The 12603-nt window shown below is 37.6% G+C and overlaps 1 protein-coding gene across 1 annotated transcript in view; it reads right to left on the minus strand.

Annotated features, from left to right (window-relative positions):
- Positions 1 to 12603, minus strand: part of LOC131427177 (uncharacterized) — a 96719-nt gene that overhangs the window by 59864 nt on the left and 24252 nt on the right. The window contains exons 2-3 of the mRNA XM_058590149.1: positions 11721 to 11976; positions 11285 to 11664 (exon numbers count right to left, since the gene is read on the minus strand). Of these exons, the coding sequence (XP_058446132.1) occupies positions 11285 to 11664; positions 11721 to 11976 (636 nt within the window). The remainder of the gene's footprint in view (positions 1 to 11284; positions 11665 to 11720; positions 11977 to 12603) is intronic.

The raw sequence follows: 12603 nt of genomic DNA on the forward strand, positions 1-12603 counted from the left end.
TTTGTACATTGAAATTATATAAAAAATATTCAAGCACTAGAAAATCACACCTGCACTGGCTTTCGTCCGATATTTATGACATAGGCATCGTTTTTTATGAAGCGGTAACTAAATTTATTACAATGCGGCACACCTCAAACATGCAACAAACCCTATCGTAAGCCATTCCCCTATTACTCGAGGTCCAACATATCCGGATGACTAGTGCAATATTTGTAAATTTGCTAGCGCTCTGATATCGGCTACAATATAAATCATTTGTGTTTATGGCGGAAATGGAAGAAATGTTACGCAATTATTTCAAAACTTGAACACTGTATATGAGCATTCAAAACTAGATTTTTTGATTCAGACGCATTATTAGGGTAGCCACCTCGAATGCATCTCTCACCCGTCCGCGATTTGACAAAACACGAAAAAGTATAAACAATAAACATAACCAATATTTCAAAACAAAAAATAATTGCGATACTGGAGATGTAGTACTCAAGTGCGGATTGTGCCTAGTTATTTGCACACCTCCTTTTACGTAATTGATGATTGGGGATTGATGAATAGATATCAGAAAACGATAATTAAAATCCTTTCAAGATGTCGACTTCCGATTCGTCGATAGTTCTTGAAACCAGTAACAAAATGGATATTTTTATGTCCATAAACGATGTTTTAAGATTAATGGATTGAATCCTTTACAATACCACCTAATAAGTTCTACGAGTAAACACTAGAAAGGATTTTTAATTTTTATTCAGGCCAATTTGCGTACAAACATTACGTGGCCGATTGAACCATGGTTTCATCAGATAAATTTTTTTTTATTATTAAATCTCCTTGTCACTCTTTTTCTAAGGGGAGAGGAGCTTCCATTTATATCCTGCGATCATTGAGGGGCACTTTGCTCGTGGCTCGTCCCGTCAATCATTGTCACATCGGTGGTACTGTTGTTGGATTCCGTTTTCTATTCGTTTTCCTTGTAAATCGCAGTCTTGGGCTCGTTGTTAGTTGCTGTAGATGAGCCTTGTTGTACATTCATTGCAGTTGTGCTCACTAGTTTCCGTGGTTGACCTTGTTTTTGGTTCAAGATGTCCTTTTCGCAGTTTCAGTGCGAGGTTTGCCGTAGTATGCAGGTTGTTTACAAAACTGACATGTAACCAGTTGATTTTCATACGTAATCAGCGTTTCACACTGATGTATCCCGTCTTGATCACAAATAATGTAAGATGGAATTGCTTTACGTAGTTGCATACGTACCAATCGCACGCCATTCCGGATACCGGGGATAAATTCCGCCATACTTCCCTTTCGATGGAAAGAACTTCATCGTACTGCGATATTTTTTTTTTCTGAACAAACTGATCGCTGATCTGATCTGCGGGGAAGGTCATGTAAGTGTACTTGTATGGTATTGCCCACCATGTACACAGGGATTTTATATTTAACATTGCCATGATCAACACTGTGCACCTATTTGTTAACCGAAACGAATGCAATCTCTTTTACGTTTGAACATAATGTACACAGAGTTAGACACTTTGTAGAATTGAATCTCACTTACATCATTAACGTCTAGATGCATTCGTTCCTTAAGCAAAATTACAATTTCGGTTGCTGCTGGTCTAACTTTGCAGCGTCAATACAAGTTTAATTTGGTCTCGTAGGCCATGTTTCAGGCTTTGTTAAATCGTATTAGCCCATTTCGTACACTCTATTGTTCACTACACTGCATTGTCGTTGTTTCTGTCGTCTCAACCGTAAGCAATTTTCGACTGTGTCAACACGTATGTTGTGAGAGGATATGTTACGTACATGAAGGTAACGTAAAAAAGAAGTTTACGTAAACGGAGGTTTGGGTGTATAACTATGAATAAGAATCTAATCACTTTAGGGTCTTTCGCCTTTCGGGTCAAAAACCTTTCTGCTCTCATGAGCGAGGTTGGGAATTGAACCCAGGTGGGCTGCGTGAAGGGTATAGGACAAATATTTACATAATTTTCTGTGCTTGTGTGTGTATCCTTCTTACAACAACATACATACAACATAATATACTCAAAATACCGCTGTGTTCAATACCTTCTTTAACAGCGTAAAAAGAGTTCCGGTGCAAGGACACACAACGAATTTACAATGCTGCTAGATTAAAAAGCAAATAGATAGAAACATGCAAAACTATGTAAACAGGGTGAATTGAAATTTATTTTACTTTTGAATTTTATATTGAAACTTAACGTTTATTTAACATTCTTCGCTGTTTGTGGGTGTGTTGGTATTTTTTACAGGAACCCTTACCCAACCAGAATAGTATGCCACACCAAAACTTGTTTCCGGAAAATTTGCATTCTTTTGCTTACAACAGTAACAGTAATGAAAACAAGAATATTTTGAGTTCATGTTTGAATGAATATCATGTCGAAAATAATCACATATATTATTAGGAAAGTTTGTTTAATAAAAAGATTACGAAATTAAATTCGGGATCTTTTTCTCTTTCGGGATGAAATAATGCACGCATTGAACAAGTTAAGCAAAATCAATCAATGTCTTCGAGCAGCTTGTGAAGAGTAGTAGTTGTTTTTTGACATGTCGCATGCATTGCCCGAATCCCAGAGCAGTTTTCCGGGATCATAATCCGGATTTAACGGTGAACAATTTCAGGTGGTTTTGCGGTATCAGTGAAGTTTTACATTGTATTTCGTTCATTCTAACATAGAGTTTGTTTTTCCTGATAACATTTTTGCGTCTTTTGAACAAAGTCTTTCAGAAGTTTTGTAACCCTCTTGGATAGTTGGCCAAATGCGTTTTAGTAAATCTTGCATATTTCAGATTGTTTCAGAACTGTGCCCATATACATTTTTAATTGTTTTGATAGAATACCCCAAATGGCAAAACCGACTTACCCCAAGAATAACACCGGTGTTTTTGGACCGAATTAACACCGATTAAGGCAGAATAAAATTAAAGAATACCCGGTTTTTCTTACACCAAATGCATCAAGATCGGTCAATTTATTCAGTATTTACATATTTTTGAAAAAAAAAATCGATGAAAATCCCAACCCGAGCGTTTGAGTGATAAACACATTGAGCGTATCAATGTGTACTGAATCTTGAAAATGTTCAACTGAATGTGTTCAATTAAAGAAAACTGACAAAGAAATGTTCAATATACGTGTTGTTATATCTAATCAAGTCCAAACCCACCATGCAAAATCGATTTATTAGCAAAACAAATGAATGCCAAAAATCCGTCATCAGAATAACCGATAAGATCCATACCGAAACTGAAACATATTCATCAATTCCATTATTCTCGTCCATAAAACTAAATGTCCACTTTTAAATTAAGTTGAATAAGTTCCGGGAACGATGCCGGAATGATTGACGCAATCAAACATGTGAACCATAAACGTTCTCGAATTCCATTAGTTGTATCTAACTGACTGATTTACTGTTGGATCTATAGATAAACCCAACATCAACACCAGTCCTGTCAGTGGTAAAACTAACAACCGATTGTAGATACAGGTATGCACTCCGCAATAGGTGTCTAGTCATCCAATGCCGATGTAGCGTGGTATTGGATTTATACGCCTTTAGCGATAGAGGCTAAACTGGGCGTTGTTCAAGCCAGATCTAAATAATATCCTATAAAACTTGAAACCGTTCTTGCAACAACACATTAGCGTAGGTATTTGGACACACATTATGTACAAGCATTAACAATCGCCAAACACGCGTTGTTGATTTTTTACTTTCAAATATTAGCGGCTTATTTGCATTTTTTTTTCTTCAGGTTTCGTTCAAATGCCAACGAAGCGGATAAAGTTGTGCTACAAAACCACCTCCTGTTGAAGAAATCGACCACTTCGGATTGCCCACCACTTCTACAGTTGCAGTCGAAGGCACGAAATTACCCCATTTAGTGTCTTCATTATTTGACGATGTAAACAGTTGTCATATTTTTGTAACTGAAACCTTCTATATCATGTACCATCAGTACTAATTAACAGTTCTCGTTTGTTGGAAATGAAATCGATTGAAACCACCTGTTCCTATATAACGGGTTTGGTTATCTAGTGCTTCACAGAAACTAATGATAGGAACTATGGAGATTCAATTACAAATAACAGTTTGTCCAAAGCACTCATAACTTTTCCCATATTCTGCACGTTTCATGTTCAATTCATCAATACATAGGATATCTATATCTATAATTATCTCAATTCCAACATTCATCTCAAATATATAAAAACCGCTCGTTAGAGTTGTAACCGCTAACTTTGTGCAATGCTTGTGCTTCAAGAATAACATTGAAATCGATGCATCCGCACCACTGTATCAGAAATATTGCACACGGTGGTGGTGAGCACACTTCGTCCACAACGCTTATCGCGATTTTTACGTTAATTCGTTTACTTTAGTTTGCACACCCTTTAAAAATTAACCATGTGGGAAAGTGATAAGTTTTTAATAGCAAGTATCACGAGTTGTAAAACAGATGACAACATGAATCAAAAATCCATGGTATCGGAAATATGATCTCCGATTATGATTAAATTTTCAGTTGCGTTAACTACAAATTGCCCAGTTGTTGGACTTCTGGAATCAAAGAGGAAAACTCAACTCGCTTACTTGCCTTCCTCACACCCCCACGACGGTCCTAATTGGCTAGTATAAAACACCTGTTTCAAACCACCTTTGGGGTGTGAAGATGCCTTTCTCGTATTAATACTGTGATATTCACCAAAAAACATTTCATTTAATTTTTAATAAAAACAAGAATGTGTGCTCGGGCGTAAACTTATATAACCTGCAAACTGAAACCGTTTGGTTCCAAATTCTGCAGAACTTTTCCTTTTTCTGCACCGTCGTGTCAGATTTTAAGCACAATTCACCCAGTATTTCTTGATCCGGATGAAATTCAATTTGCAGTCTAAAAGATCGTAAAACTTTTCATTTGAACCTAAGTTTGTGAAACTCGGTTGAACCATCTCTTTTGCAATAAAATGAGTTCCTTTTTGCCTTTCTCATATAGAAAGGTTATGCAATCACTGTGAAAACCGACTTTTGAGCTGAGACCCGGAGGGCCGAGAGTCATATACCATTCGACTCAGTTCGTCGAGTACGCAAAATGTCTGTGTGTGTGTGTGTGTGTGTGTGTGTGTGTGTGTGTGTGTGTGTGTGTGCGTATGTGTGTAAGTAACGTTTTTTTGCACTAACTTTTCTCGGAGATGGCTGAACCGATTTTCACAAACTTAGATTCAAATGAAAGGTCTTGTAGCCCCATACAAAATTCCTGAATATTATTTGGATCCGACTTCCGGTTCCGGAATTATGGGGTAAAATGTGCAAAAAATTGTGAAAATAAGTGCACTATTTTTTCTCAGAAATGGCTGAATCGATTTTCACAAGCTTAGATTCAAATGAAAGGTCTTGAGGTTCCATACAAAATTCCTGAATATTATTTGGATCCGACTTCCGGTTCGAGAGTTATGGGGTAAAATGTGCAAAAAAGAGATAATATGTGTTTTAACTTTTCTCATAGATGGCGCGACCGATTTTCACAAACTTAGGTTCAAATGAAAGGTCCTGTGGTCCCATACGTTATTCCTGAATTTTATGCGGATCCGACTTCCGGATCCGTGTCATATACCATTTGACTCAGTTCGTCGAGTACGCAAAATGTCTGTGTGTGTGTATGTGCCTATGTGTGTATGTAACGTTTATTGCACTAACTTTATGGGGTAAAATGTGCAAAAAAAATGAAAACATGTGTTCTAACTTTTCTCATAGATGGCGCGACCGATTTTTATGAACTTAGGTTCAAATGAAAGGTCCTGTGGTTCCATACGTAATTCCTGAATTTCATCAGGATCCGACTTCCGGATCCGGAAATATAGGGTAAAGTGTGTTAAAAATTTTATACCATCCCTGAAAAGAGCGACAAACCGTAAAAAGTTTTATAAATCGACCTCAAATCTTTTCCAATTGACATTTTCTATCAGTTGACGGTCAAACAAATCTATTTCGATTATTCTTTTAAGAATCGAAAAAAAATATTTTTAAGAATACCACAGTAGTTTGATTGATATGAGAAAGGCATCATTACACCACTAGGTGGATTAAAACTGGTTTTTACCTTTATTTCCAGTACTTCCACAACCGGGAACTGAAAACTAATATAGTAATCAACAAATAGTTTTGATCCAAGTTTAGCTTAATTTTCTACTGTATACATTTATCGATATAAATAGCGGTTCGAAATTTTAAACATGCTTCACTCTGTAATTACGGAACCGGAAGTCGAGCCCGGATGATATGTAATAACAGTCTAGGAGTCTCATCGCTCGTCGGGTCTTCGTGACCCGGGGGTGTTACACGCGGACCTACACGGACAGAAGAATGCGGCCACCATTGATATGTACCAGCGCCACTGAGATAAATCTAATCCACCAACCATCTAGAGGCAGGATTCCCCAGAGTAGATCACTGTTATCCCAATGCGACATCACCGCAATAGTTGAAATCATACTAGTTTTAAGTAAGTAGTTATTTAACATTAGAAAATGCCTTCGGCATCTTAAAGCTTTAGCAGTGTGCCTTTAAACTTATACGAGGGTTGATATTTATGTATTTAGCCTAAAAAATAAAATAAACAGTATTATACAATCGGAAATGATTTTATTGTTTTTCGAAATATTTCCAAAGATGATCAATTCACTTTTGCATACACTTGAACAAATATTCATTACATTTTTACCACTCTTCTTGAGGTACCCCCTAAACATGGATTATGAACGCTTTAAAAATTTTTTCACGAGTATTGAATCGCTCTCCACGCAGTTTATTTATCACGGATGGTAACAAATAGAAGTAGTTAGGTGCCAAGTCAGGGAATCAAATGGTGGTATACTAATCAGAATTCTACGGCGAAAAAAAACTTATGTATATTTTGCCTTATGAAATAAACGTAACACATGGATCAATAAGTCCCGAGACTAACAATGGAAACAACATTTTTTTGCAAAATTTTTTTTATTCATCAACATAATCACCTTTTAGGGTGATACAATGGTTCCAACGTTTTTCCAATTTTTCAATACCATGTTTATAAAAAAAATTATCTTTCGCTTCAAAATAAGCTTCAGTTTCAGCGATGACCTCCTCATTTGAGCCAAATCTTTTTCCCTGGAGCATTTTTTTAAGATCAACAAAGAGCCAGTAGTCACTGGGGGCTAAATCTGGCGAGTATGGGGGGTGAGGAAGCAGATCAAAGCCCAATTCGTTCAATTTCGCCATTGTTTTCATCGACTTGTGGCAGGATGCATTTTGTTCCATCGAAAGCAAACGCGGCACCCACTTGGAAAAAACCTTTTTTATGCTCAATTTTTCATGAAGGATAGTAAATACACTTCCATATGATATCTGTGTCATCTCAGCAATCTCACGGAGCTTCACCTTACGATCTTTCATTATAATTTTTGTCACTTCACTCACATTTTCCGGTGTAACGGCTTCCACAGGTCTACCCGAGCGTTCTGCGTCATTTGTGTCGGTACGACCACGTTTAAACTAGGCGAACCACCAACAAATCGTTGCTTTTGATGGACAAGAGTCCGGATAACATTTTTCAATCCATTGTTTCGCTTGCACGGTGTTTTTACCCATTAAAAAACAATGTTTTATCAAAACACGAAACTCGGTTTTTTCCATTTTTCAACAAACTACAGAACAACTTTATTCCAACCTCGATAACTCAGCTGTTTCTGGTCGGATCGACTTAAAATTTTGACCCGTTTCAAGCAAAGGTTAGTACTCTAGAAAGACGTGGTTACTGGTTTACTACGAGCGCTATCTCCGCTTTAGTCTCGGGACTTATTGATCCATGTGTTATTTATGAGAAAAAACAATCAGAATTGACGGTCTAAAGCAACGGTAGCGATATGTCCGTTTTTACTGAAGAAATAAGCCACAATTTTCTTCGAAGTGTTTCGATCGTGAACAACTTTTGTTGGATTTGGTTTTTCTTAGAGCACCCATACAGTTTACAGCTGCTTAGTTTCGGGCTCATTGAGCAAATCCATGTTTCGTCACCAGTAATGATGTTATAAACCAAATTTGAACCACCGGCGATTGAAAATTTTCAACATTTCTTCGCACCAACCGACACGAGTCGTTTTTTTTTTGAACGATTGTCAAATTATTGTGGGATCCATCGTGAACAATTTTTTTACGACTAAATGTTCATGCAAAATAACATATAAGCTTTACACACTAATGCCCAAGGCTGCCTGCATTTCACGGCACGTCAAATGGCGATCTTCCATTATCGGATTTTTCACAGCATCGATGTTTTCTGGCAAAACAACTGATTTTGGACGAGTTTCTTGTAATTCATCGGCTAGCGAACTATGACTACGATTGAATTCGTTATACCAGTTTTCTACAGTCGCTACAGGTGCTACACTACCAAAAGTCGAACTAAGTTGATTGAAGCACTCTTGTCTTGATAATCCACGACGAAAATCGTAATAAATCACGAAACGAAAATAAGAATATAAGGACGTTTCTGTGTTGAATGGTCATGCTGGTGCAGATGTCTACTGTCGTGAAATGAGACTGAAACAATCATATTCACTTGGTGGATACTTTACTGTGTTCCAAATAGAAATCTTAGTGATTCTGTGCGGTGTACAAACTGCACTTCAGTAGAGAATCTGTAGTGCACGAATGGATGTGGTGGATTGGGAGAACCTTTTTTTTGTTTACTAATGCGATCATCTCTGCGATGGGGCCCTGTCAAACCCTCGAAGACTTTCGTAGAATACTTAAAATACATTCATAAACATATTAAAAAAAAATACATCCAATAAAATTTTAACCAAGTATCGGCATACATCCCGAGAACGCTTTGAAATAGTGTCGCAACGTGAATGCAGGTTCATAAAGACTGTCCCAGAAAGTATGAACGCAACCAAAAATCGCTGCCATTCCGCAATGGTTCAGAATCTGTCCATTTTTATGGATGCGTCCTGTTGTTTACACTCTTCTCTAACCACTTGTGCAGTAGTTTATTCGTTTTCATTAGTTTGTTTCGAAATGCGTGGACTTTCAGCAGAACAACGTCGAAAAATTGTGTACAAATGGTGCACAGAACGCGGACTTTCACTGAGAAAAATAGCAAACATGGAAGGAGTAAGTGAGAAAGCCGTGCAAAATGCAATCAGGAAGTTCGGTGATGAAAACACCTTTGAGGATAAACCGAAAACGGGTCGAAAAAAAGGTCCTGTTAACCCTCAGTTGGATAAACGTATACTGAAAGAAGCAGAAACAACCAAAACGTAGTCCGAAACAAGAAGCATCGATCAGGCCGAGGGTTCGAAAGCTGTACAATACGATTCTTGCTGGAAATTTGAACTGCATAATCATGGACGACGAAACCTACGTGAAACTCGATTACAAATCCTTGCCAGGACCACAATACTATACGGTGCGAGAAGGGCAAGTGTTAAACCAGTCCGACACATCGATTGAAGTCGAAAAATTTGGTAAGAAAGTTATGGTCTGGCAAGCAATTTGTAACTGCGGTAAGATTTCGAAACCCTTCATCACCACTGCTTCAATGAACAGCGAAATATACATCAAGGAATGTTTACAAAAACGACTTCTACCCATAATTCGAAGCCACAAGGATCCTGTTGTCTTCCGGCAAGATCTTGCTTCTTGCCACTACTCGAAATCAACGGTAGAATGGTATACTACCAAAAATGTCACTTTCGTTCCAAAAGACATGAATCCACCAAATTGCCCACAACGTCGACCAATTGAGGAATTTTGGGCATTAACGAAGGCACATTTTAGGAAATATGTCTCGGCAGCCGAAACCAATGTCACCGTCGGGCACAATGCTGTCACATAAACTTGCAAAACAAGTTATTTACGCGCTTTTCAATCCCCCTACAGTTAATTGCCATAAAAAATCAGATCTTGTGGCGGTACAATGTGGTCCTGATTTGGCACGACTGTTCCCATTTTGGGCTCCAATAGTCTAAAGAGAAATCTGTAAAACTAATGGGTACTTTTCTTTCTTCAATTGTACAACGCCGATGCCGTGCTACAGCAAGGCTTACAAAAACGAACGAAAATGATGTAAACATTAAGGGGTGGGTAGGGTCTAACACTTTTGAAAAATCATTTATTGTTTTCTTTATATTTTCTTATAGTAGAACATTTTAAGAATATTCTGTGAAATTTTTAAGCCTGTTGGAACGAAACTCTGGATGTTATGGACCTTTATCTATGGCTATCTCATTCTGCGAAGAAGCAAGAGCTCGGCGCACAGGCCCAAGATTTCTACTTCGATTGACTTCAAAACTTGACAAGACATTCTTGAAATGTTTCATTATAATAAATTATAAAAGAAAAAATATGATTTTTTGAAATTGTTAGACCTTACGGTCTCCCTGAAGTAATAAATTGTATCTATTGATTTTATAGACAAAAAACTTTAAACGCGTTTTTCTCGAAAGCAGGTCCATCGTTATTCAAAAACTGCTGCACCATTTTTTTTGGACACACTTTCTACATATAAAAAACCAGACCCCAACGTTTTCCTTTTCATTGTTTGTTACTTTGGGGAGGTTTAACAGCTAAAAAATGGTGGATTTTTTTGTGCAAAATCGTAGTTTTCATGATTTCATGATGATCATGACTTTTAGGAAGCGTCCTCGAAAATACCTATTCACCGACTTATTTCTCAATATTTTTCGACAAAAAAATTACAAAATGTTGTTTGAAAAATACTTTTTATCATGCAAAACATTGGAATTTATTTTGTTGAACGGTAATTCTGTAAAAAATTAGCAAAAAATATGAAAAAACTCACGGCTGTGTATACTAGTTTCAAATTTGACATTAGTACGGTTCGATTACACATCAACATTGTAACACATGCTTATACATGGATAAAATAAACATAATTCACATATCCGAACGAACACATTCTTTTCATTCAAAGATGGGAGGTTTCTCTATAAATAAGCCATTGTTTTTTATGAATAAAGTTTTATTCTAACTAAACTCGGACTTAACCTGAACACCATCCCAGGAAGTTGAAATACATTCTTGAATCATATTAACACGAATATTCTCGTACAGTTAAAGCACTAGTCGGACCTCCTGGACAATGGCCGCAATTGACAACAATATAAGATTTATTGGCATTTTCGGCAGTTGATTTGACTTAGGGGCACACACACGCTTACGCTAACTAACTTCCCAAATAATCAACCAGTGTAGCTAAGCGAGTACGATCCAGTATTAATGTCTACCCTAGCGTTCGGGTGCCAATAGTCGACACGTTGCTGAGGTTGCTGAGGTTGGTAATACTGCGGCTGAGGTTGGAACCGATGTTGTGGTTGTTGATATGATGGAGCCGCTGGAGCAGGAGTTACATTGTTTTGGTAATATTGCTGCGGAGCTGAGTTGTACTGAACGGGAGCCGGACGTGACTGGAACGCCGAAACTGATGGTTTTGAATTGTAACGCGCGTCTTTGTAATAGATGCTGGGATCTTCACGGTACTGTCCATCGTCCTCTTCATCGGGGCCCAACGGTGGATAATTGTTGTTGTTATTCAACGTTGGCGGTGGAACGTTAATATCAGTGCCTAAGAGCATAATTAAATTGTAAATTTAATACAATGATATTTACTTCAAGACTTACCAACAGGCTCGAATCCTCTTTTGCTCGCTCCATACTCGATCTCCCGCAATTTACCAGCGTCGTCGACATATCCGTATTTACCTTGAACCTCTCCGGTGGGATATTTCGTTTCAATTTTGAAGGATCCGTCAGCGGCCTCATACCCATAGCTGTAACTTCCATCCTCATTGTGCCGGTTAATCTGTTTCAGAATCGGAACCGGTGTAGTATAATCTCTCTGAGCTGCGATTACTGTCATGACAGCGGACAATATGAGCTATAGCATACGCAGAACATAGAAAGGATGTGTTAGAAATTATTGGTGATTGTTATCAATATTGATAGATATTTTGTAGACATAAATACAGAAAACGAATGTGAATATTGTGACTAATTTATGAATGAAATATTCCTTCGGAAATAAGTAAATCATAGAATTTAATAGATCACTTATTATGACCACCGTCTGGCAGTTCTTAAGTGTATTACATAGATTTTGAGTCTACAAGCCAAAGTTAGCTAATGTGCTTTTAGCTAACTTTCAAACAAATGATTCTGGAATACAAACGCTTCTGTGAATATAAATTTGGTGTTACATTTCATCCCGGTAGGACATTCCATGAGGTACAATCATTGTTCGCATAAGCCAGATATTGTGGGTGCATCTGCAGTCCTGATATGGTAGAGTTATCAGTGCCTCTTTTTGTTGTTTGCTAAATAAATGGTTTTATGCTGAAGGATTTCAGTATCCAATACAATAGGAGCACTAATAGATTTCAATTGGAATTCTCTCCATCATCACAAGTGTTACAGAAGAGGGGTGATGATTGTAGGGCGAGGAAACGATATTGGTTGATAATACGATCTAATTGTTTGAAAACCCACACGCGATGTTCGTAGCCTG

The sequence above is a fragment of the Malaya genurostris genome, chromosome 1 (genome assembly GCF_030247185.1).
Source record: "Malaya genurostris strain Urasoe2022 chromosome 1, Malgen_1.1, whole genome shotgun sequence".
Classification (NCBI taxonomy): Eukaryota; Metazoa; Arthropoda; class Insecta; order Diptera; family Culicidae; genus Malaya; species Malaya genurostris.